Raw genomic sequence first — 9,435 nt, 5'->3', positions numbered from 1 at the left:
TCATAGATAAAGCCGCAGAGCATATTTGAAAGTTGTTCCAGAGACTCTTCTGACATCACGTAGAGCTGGCTCTGCTCCCTATTTCAAAGTAGGCTGCTTATGTGTCTTATATTCACACTATCTATTTTACCAGCTCGTTTTAGATCCAATTCTCAAGTGGACCACACCATAGAAAATAATGGTGATTGGTCATCAATAATGGATTGCAAGAGTTTTGAGTCAAGTTAGATATTAGTATTTTCCTTTCATTCAGGTATGTGGGACGTAATCAACAGTAGGAAAAAAAATATATTATAGAGGGACTGAGAAAGTTTTTAATGATGGGTGTTTAATCATCTCTGTTGACTATCTAAGATTTGGATCTGCTTCATTTTTTAGATCATGACCTAAAATGATCTGGCAAAAGAGATGGGTGGCATGGCTATAAGACACAAACATAACAGTTGCCCCACAATCAGTAATCCACCGACCATGGTGGATCCGGGATCCATCGATGCCGCGTCCCATTTCAAAGGACAGTTCTCCGTGGAATGGTTATTATTGTTTAATTGGAATACAGCTTTTAGCCGACAGCCCGTCTTAGATGGGTTCCACAGGATGAGTGGTCCACATCATGCTATAATCGTGCGGGTGGCTCCAACCACAGAATTTCGACCAATATCGAACGGTTAGGATGTTTTAATACAGGAGTTTTATGGCGCAAGCCTTATATGAAAGTTTGCTAAGCCCGCACGTGTGTACAAGGCATCTCATCTACACGGGACGCCGATTGCATAGTGAGTCACTGACACTGCCAGTACCCACTCCCTACCGGACAGTGCTCCCTGGATCCCACCATAATATATACGTTTCATCCATTCATCCATTTGCATAATTATTTTAGGAGGAAAAAAATAATCAGATCCAAATCTCAGGTGGACCACACCACAGAAAAACAGTGATTATTAAATGACCACCATTAAAATCTTCTCAGGGCTCACTGTAAAATTTATTTGACATCCAACCTGTTCATCAGGTCACACAGACCTGGATGAAGTGAAAAACACATATATCCGCTTGTTCTAAAACTTTGTGGCCCTAACAAGTTTTTAATGGTGGGAACACCAATGTTTTCTGTGGTGTGGTCCACCTGAGATTTGGATCTTAGCTAGAAAAATGAATGGACAGCGTGGCTATGGCAGTGTCCGTGTGCAATCCGCGTCCGTCTACACACCGCTGCAAGTGCCAGCACGTCGCACAGGGGCTGATCCAACTCTTCATCTGGTGGGCGCCGCTGTTTTGGTGCTTGGGCACAAGCATCAGGTCCACCGGCTCAACACCTGCTCAATAATTTACAAAAGAAATTGACGGATGGAAAAAGCTTTCGTAAAGTTGTTCTAAGCCGCCCGCCTATTTCTTACATTGTGGCCCACATGACTAGCGTTCTGGACTAATTTCCAGGACTGCTCGTCTACATACTGGGAAAAACGTGATGGACGGCTTGGATCCCATGATCAGATACCAGCTAGCACATCTGATGGCGTGTACATGAACTGCCTTATCTAAGCCATCAGCCTATTTCTAACATTGTCGCCCACATGACCATCAGTCTGGACTGGTTTCCCGGATAGATGGTCTACATGGTGGGACACATGTGATGGACGAATTGGATCTCATGATCAGATACCAGCTAGCACATCTAATGGCGTGTGCATGAACTGCCCTCTCCCTGCCCATGGCCTTAGCAAAACTTCATCTAATGAACGGTTTGGATTAATAAACATGGTCCACGTGTTCGCAGTTACTAATTTTAATAGCCGTTAAACCCGGACGCAAATTAGCTACTGCACCGGACAGTAGCGAGTCTCGCTACTGAAGTAACGTCACCACGTTCTTTGGGCCCCAATATGATGTATGTGTTGTATCCACACCATCCATCCATTTGGAGAGATCATTTTAGAGTATGAGCCAAATAACGAGGCAGATGCAAAGTTTAAGTGGATCCCACCACAGAAAAGAGTGGGAACAGTGACGCCTACCGTTGAAATCTTCTTAGGGCTCTACCATTATGTTTATTCGAGACCCAACATATTTATAAGTTAATACAGACATGGAATAAGAGAAAAAATAAATATTAACTGGATCGAAAACTCCTATGGCCCAAAGAAGTTTTAATGGTAGGCGTTCAATCCCCACTGTTTTCTGAGGTGGGGTCCACTTTAGTTTTGGATCTATATCATTCTTTGGATAATGCAATAAAATGATCTCTAAAAATGGATGGACGGTGTGGATACAACACATACATCATGGTGGGGCCCACAGAACGTGATGACGTCACTTCAGTAGGGATACTGCTACTGTCGAGTTCAGTAACAAATCCGCGTCCCGTTAAACCCACTAAGAATCAGTCTATATATAGAAAGACGACACACGACTGGATGTGTTCTGGTACCAGCTATATGCAGACGTGGCAACTGCACGCAATGCGTGTGTGGCCACCATCCGCGAAAACCCCACGGTTTTCCCTTTCCTTAAATACCAAATCAAATCAAATCCCCTCCCTCCACATTCACTCTCTCGCTCTCTCTCTCTCTCTCTCTCTCTCTCTCTCTCTCTCGTCTGTCTTCGTCACATGGCAGACCCACCTCGCGTGCAGCAAGGAGACCAACTACCAACGGTCCCAACCAGTCATCTGCGCCAAGTAGACCCAGCTTCAACGGACGTTACACGCCCATCTTCTCACGTGCCAAGAGCCGACGACCCACCCTCTTACGTGCGCCAGGGAGACCAACTACCTTCCACGTGCGAAGACGAAGGCCCGTCGCGCAAGAAACCACCACCGCTCCCGCCGCCGATCCTGACACCCACCGTCGGAGATGGGAAACACCCCGTCTATCGGGGCATCCGTTGCCGGAGCGGGAAATGGGTGTCTGAAATCCGGGAGCCGCGTAAGACCACACGCATATGGCTCGGCACATATCCAACGCCCGAGATGGCGGCCACGGCTTATGACGTGGCAGCGCTTGCCCTCAAAGGCGCTGACGCCGTTCTCAACTTCCCGGACTCCGCTCGCTCCCATCCTTCCCCGACCTCCGTCTCGCCGTCCGACATCCGCGTAGCGGCGGCCTCCGCCGCCGCTTCGATGCTCCCGAAGCCGGAAACTGACGACAAGCCGGTTCTCCGGCGGCCGGCGGGAGATGAGGGAGCGGCGCCCAGCCAGCCGGCTCCCGGGGGAGAATTCCTGGACGAGGAGGCCCTGTTCGACATGCCTAATCTACTGGTGGACATGGCGGAGGGCATGCTCGTCAGCCCGCCGAGGATGGATTCGCCATCATCTGATGACTCGCCGGGAAATTCTGACGTCGAAAGCCTATGGAGCTACCGTTAAATGGTCGGCCCCACAACACAAACACATACAAAACTTGAAATGGAAATGAATTAACGAAGCAGTCAATTGAAAAACGTGATCGACGGTCAGAAATTAGAACGAGATTTCAGATACGAAGGTTGGAGATGCTTCGATTTTGATCGCTGACTATTGGCATGACATTACACTGAATTTCAGTATATACGAGATATGCACGTTACTCGTTAGTCTTGATTCTATTTCTATTTATTGTTTTGAGTTTGTGCGCACGTCTAATACCCTGACCATTTTATATATATATATATATATATATAGACACACACACAATTTTCAGTGGGAGGATGATCCTTTGTGCACTATTTTCAGTGGGCGGATGATACTGACCATTGATTTGTGGAGTGGAATGTGAGCTTTGAAACATTGCTTTGAAAGGGTTCACTTTCAGCTGTATGCATTCGGGTTTTGACTTTTGATCGGATACGGCGCCGTTAAGACAGCCACGGGATGGGGTAGGTTTCCAATTCCACCGTGGGATTGCACCTTGAGTTGTAACCGGAAGAGACCGGTTACATGCCTTCACCTGTCAAAAGTCAGGCATGGGTAGTACTCTCCCTCTGCCCAGTGTAGAGGGAGAGATTTGATACAATGCCAGAGTATGACGCTTGATTCAGAGGCACACAGAAACTGTCATTCTTGCTTAGGAGCAGTCCTAAATCCGGATGAAATAGGGCTGTTTACCCGCATGAGGTTTGCGACAACGGCAACCGTAGTAGGTGTGCTCTCCACATATGCCAGTTTTATTTTTCTTCCTTGGATTACCCAATTCATGTGGTTTGCGAATGAGTGATTACACGCATTCGCGGGAAATAATTTTGCTTCGAAATCAGGTCGGGATACCCTCGCGTCATTTAAAAAAAAAGAAATAGGACTGTTTGATAATTTTCATTTTTGATCATTGAATAAATGCCCACGAGCAAATATTCAAATATCTCAACTTTTGGCGCATGATGCATCTAAAGCTGGGAATTGTAATCTGAGGAATTGAACTTGAGCCACGTTCGCAATTTCCTAGTAATTTCTCATTGTTTCTGCTTCTTTCATCATACTCTACCACTCTATATCAAAGTATCAAAGTTTTTCTCCTCCTCTGAGGGCCTATTTGGGATTAGGGATTTGCTTTGATGGAGTTAACGAATAAATGAATTTAAGAATCCATTGCCTGTGGTTCAACAAATCCTCACAATGAATTTGCCAAATAACTCCAATAGTTGTTTCTTTCTAATTATGAAGCATTGTGTCTTTTAAAATGTATGAATTTGTGGCTTGATTATAAAATAACAGACTTCAAGCAAATCCATATTCCCACTTCCGTGACCCCAAACAGGCCCTAAGTGGAAAACTACTTAAGAATGTTAAGTTTGCAATGAAGAATCAGTCTCTTGAGAATGAGGATCTTGACATGTGGTCTCATTGGGGCCATATCCCGCGCGAGATGGTCCAATGAGCTGAACCTTTCATGTTCTCAGTTCTTTGCTATAAGGGCTGCCATAAGAAATAAGCCAAATGATAAATGTTTGAGATGAATTCGAAGCATTGAAAAATAAACATTTAATGGCATCTGATCACTCAATTGAAAAATTCAACGTAAAGGATAATAGTGAAAACATGTTTATGAGATCGTAGCTTATTTACGGTAGTAACAAGAACATGGATGGTTCAAATCATCATACCATCTTAAAATATGAGCCCTAATGAAGAGACACATCCAGGAGTCTTGATTGGCAAGATAGGTTGAACTAACTGTTGCTGCCCTTGTCGACCTGCAGTTAAAGGATGCGACTAGTGTTGTTGGGTTTGGGGTGTGTCTCAATTATTGAGTTATTTATTTGATGGGCCCCATCGTAGATGGGGGATAGCAAAAAAATCTCTAAGATAGGAAGATTTCTCTCTTCGATGGTTCAACTCTTTTCTTTTAGACATGCCACATGGACTCTCTTTGATCGCCAGTTCATGAGTTAACTGTAGGATTGCCAAATCATAAAGATTTCTTAGGGTTCATTTGGTAGCACGGAATTAAGGGCCTGTTTGGTTTTCTAATTACACCAGTAAATGTTTGTAAGTAGGTAATAATTATTTACTATTTAAATTATGTGGTGACATCACTTACATTTGATTATAATGATAATTTTGTTACATTGATTGTTTCACCCGAAAATCATGGTAACATGAAAATGTAACGATTACAATTTACTTTACCCACTTATTTTACCAATGTTTTTGATTCTCGATATACAAGCCATAATTTTTTTTTTTTTTTTTTAACCTCAATCCAGACCACCAGATTTCAAATTAAAATATTATTTCATCCCACCGGATCCAAAAACAAGAAGCTGTTGAGCCGCAGTTTCAAAACATCAAATCATTCTCATTTTTTAACCCCAAAACTTAAAGAGCATGCTATCTAGAAGTCCCAGCTTCAATTAGGAACAAAATCTAAATAATTTCTATTTAAATAAATACTTAGAAATGATAATGATGACTCATTCACTTTGCATTTCATAAGAAATTGAAAAATCAAATAGTCCCTTGAGTGTTTTGTGGAGATTTACCCTTTTTTTTGGTCTTTTGGTGGCAAAGAGTTCGAGGGATTGGGATTGGAGAGAACTAATTCTCTTAAAATCGGTCCTTTGACCTATCACAAAGCTATGATTTCAAATCCACCCGATTCTGTATGAACTAATATCCACCCAATTCCATGGGATTTCAAGCTACACTGGCGAATGAGCCATTAAAATTTTTTAAAGCAGCCACCGTCAGCCATGGTTGTTACTGAATCAAAGGTTTATATATGTTATCTTAGAACATTACCCTCAATCCAACCAAGATCCCAAGATTCTCTAACTCTTATCTTGTAACATATTGTAAGCTGCTTTGACCGCTCTGGGCTTTGATAGGATACGGTGCACCCCACATCATAGCTACTACACGGATTGTAACCTGTCTATGATACGGAGCACCCTATCCTATCAAAACCCAGTGGTCAAAGCCGTTTACAGTACGGTGCAAGAAATGTATCTGCAGCTGTACGTGTATACATGCAAAAGCCATCTGTTCATATGTAAATTCCTTACTTTGGTCAGTGCAAGGTAAATCCGATGGAATCGTTTCTACATGTCGGCCAATGGAGGCAAAACATGCCGCCGTTAAAACCTTGGCCCTCCAAGTCAAAACTAATAATCAAGGGATCCATACCACTTTAACATTTCTATGGAGTTGATATTTCCTGACCCTAACTTTTTTGGATGTCGATTAGCGAGAAAGAAAATCCACGTTCTACTTTCAAGGCAATGAAATCCCTGGTTCAAATAATCTTGACCACCCATTTTATAGGCTGTTGATCAGATGGTCATAGAGGTGTGATTGGCGTGATTTGTGAATAGAAGCCCGGAGATAGAACGAAGGAATTTCCAGGTACAGCAATTGCGCTGTCCAAGTCTCCCAGTTCAACCAGGAGACCTTAACTTATAGTGTTCTAAGAGAACTGGACCATTTATCATAACCGACCAAACCATCTGGTGAGAGTGATTTTGCCTGGCAGCCCATGAAATGTATGTTAAATCTAACGGACGGTCAGGATCGATTGAATACTGTCCGAGTGTCCTGATGGAGTCGATGCGACCACTATCACAGTGTAATTATTTCTCTGCAGGTTATCTGTATAAAAGCCTTGAAGTCTTGAGTTCTTTGTTAATGACAATACCAAAAGTTCATATTGTATATGGAATTTGTACATGTGCGCCCATGACTTGGTGAACTAGATCATTGAAGCTTGTGGCTCTCATGATGAGTGGACCTTCCAAAAGCTATTGCAAATAGATGGATAAGAAACAAATATACCAGCAATCCACGCCAAGGAGAAAAGGGCAGAGAATGGGCGGTTAGTATTTAAAGTTTGAATATGTTACTTTGATTTTTATTTATTTCCTTCCCCAATTCTATTGATTGTACGCATGGAGAGTCTGTCGGCAGGTAAGTTCGAAAAGTGAGTTTACACATGAAAGCTTTCTATTATAAGATTTGTATGTGAATGATGAGTGTAAAAGTAGAAGTTTAAACGCGTTCTTAGTCCAGAGTCGGCTATTTGGGAAAAAAGGTATAAAGTAGAGATAGATTGCTTTGGATTTCAAATAGAAGCTGTGGTCAAAACTTCTTTTCTATGAGAGGGGACAATGTTTAGACCGCCGCAAGACAAGATTGTCCCAATGCTCTCTCTCTCTCTCTCTCTCTCTCTCTCTCTCTCAGGTAGGCCACACCATTAAAAAACATTGTCCAACCATCAATAGAAAGCGCGCGAAATGCGAATAAGGTCCACTCGATGAGAGGGCATGGCTGATTTTTTCACATGATGATCCTCATGATCGGGCTAACCTACTGGATGGATTGGATGTCGCACATATATGAAAGGTGAGTGGGACATCCAACATGTACATGTCTATTAGGGTGGCCTGATCACTGGAACTACCTTGTGAAAAAATCAGTTACATCCACTCACCACGTGGTTGACACTTGTATTTTGTTATTTATCAATGGCTAAAGTAGAGAGGGTAGGGGTGTTTGGGACCCAACCATTTCATTAAAAAACATATAAGAATTGAAATATTCTTGCGTTGATTTTAGCCCTTCAAATTTGGTCAATAATAATATAGAACATTGGTGGAATATCTATATATATATATCCCCAAAGATGCTGTGGGCCCTGCTTAAACCACGGATGGCTAGAAATTTCATAACTTTATAAAAAATCACCTCTACCTTATATAACACTGAGTAGCAACATTGAGAGTTAATAGGGCCATTATAAAGGACTTCTAATATAGATTAGGGGTATTTAGGAAATGTTAGAAGTGTGTGCTTATCAATGGACGGCTTTGACTTTACATGCTCCATGTGAATGGTGTCGATTTTGTGCGAGTAATCAGTATCCTTTTCCTTCCCATGTGTATATCCCTCTCTCTTAGTCTCTCTCTTTTAAACTTTTACACACCCATACACACACACCAAATGAGTATTTAAACCCATGACCTCCGTGCTGAAAAGTAGTGTTGAGTCATGCAGTGAGATCAATTCATTTTCTCTTACGTATATATGTAAGCAAAAGTACCGAAGAACACATCGATTTTAAAATTTCCATTTCCAACACGTAATCATGATCGTTTTCCTCACTGTATGGAAGCATGCAGTGAGATAGAAGAAAGCCCGAATGTTGATTTTCAATAAAAAAGGGAGGAAAGCACTATACATGCTATTAACTTTTCAGGCGCAGGGAGGGACATGATGAAGTTGATCACTGTCTTCATCAAGGAATAACTACTTTGAATCCACAAGCTCTTTGGACTCCTCATAGAGCTTCCTCGATAATTCCACAGGGGATAAAAGTATATATGAATAATTCCTAATAAATTCGAAATAATTTGATTAATGATAAAAAATGAAATTACAATCGTTTAAATAATGAGCTCAAACCTAGGATAGAGTTTTAGACTTGGACTCCAACTCAAACACCCTAAAAACGTAACTTACTATAAATAGTAAACTTACCATTTATAGACAGCCTTTATTCTTACTAGATTTCATGGTTTTCGGCCAAAAATATTAAGTGTCCAATTTGGTCCAACCATGTTATTCTCCTAACATTTCTAAGCCCTTTTGATTTTAGGCACGACTTCTACAACTCAAAGGATTAAAAGTTATACTCAACTAAAATTTAGTATTTATAGTAAAAACGAAAATAAATGGGACTTTTGACCGTTGATCTGATGGAATCTCGCAAACCTAGTATAGGCAACCCAACACAGCGGGGTTAGTTGGCTTAAATAGGTTCTCCTACCCCAAAATCAAAAATAATATATTGAAAAACTCATCCCAATTTGCAAGATACGGCTGATTTAAGGTTCTAAAGGTCTACATAATTTTCACTTCCGGTTGGGCCTTCTTTGGTCCATATTTGCTATGAAAGTGTTTGTGACCTGCTCTACATTAGTTTCCTAAGAAGGAATGTTTTTTTTTTTTTTTTTAAATGACTAGACCTT

At 41.6% G+C, this 9,435-nt stretch overlaps 1 protein-coding gene across 1 annotated transcript; it reads left to right on the top strand.

Moving 5' to 3' along the window:
• The first annotated feature begins 2,556 nt into the window (after window positions 1-2,556).
• LOC131233488 (ethylene-responsive transcription factor ERF027-like) lies at window positions 2,557-3,615 on the top strand. The gene has a single exon (XM_058230208.1). The coding sequence runs from the start codon at window positions 2,612-2,614 to the stop codon at window positions 3,365-3,367; it is 756 nt and encodes a 251-aa protein (XP_058086191.1). The 5' UTR covers window positions 2,557-2,611; the 3' UTR covers window positions 3,368-3,615.
• The last annotated feature ends 5,820 nt before the right edge of the window (window positions 3,616-9,435 follow it).

The sequence above is a fragment of the Magnolia sinica genome, chromosome 18 (genome assembly GCF_029962835.1).
Source record: "Magnolia sinica isolate HGM2019 chromosome 18, MsV1, whole genome shotgun sequence".
NCBI lineage: Eukaryota > Viridiplantae > Streptophyta > Magnoliopsida > Magnoliales > Magnoliaceae > Magnolia > Magnolia sinica.
This window is presented reverse-complemented; position numbering and strand designations above follow the sequence as displayed.

Bases quoted from the DNA above. Each gene is read 5' to 3' on its own strand.
- LOC131233488 (XM_058230208.1), top strand. From the start codon at position 2,612: ATGGCAGACCCACCTCGCGTGCAGCAAGGAGACCAACTACCAACGGTC.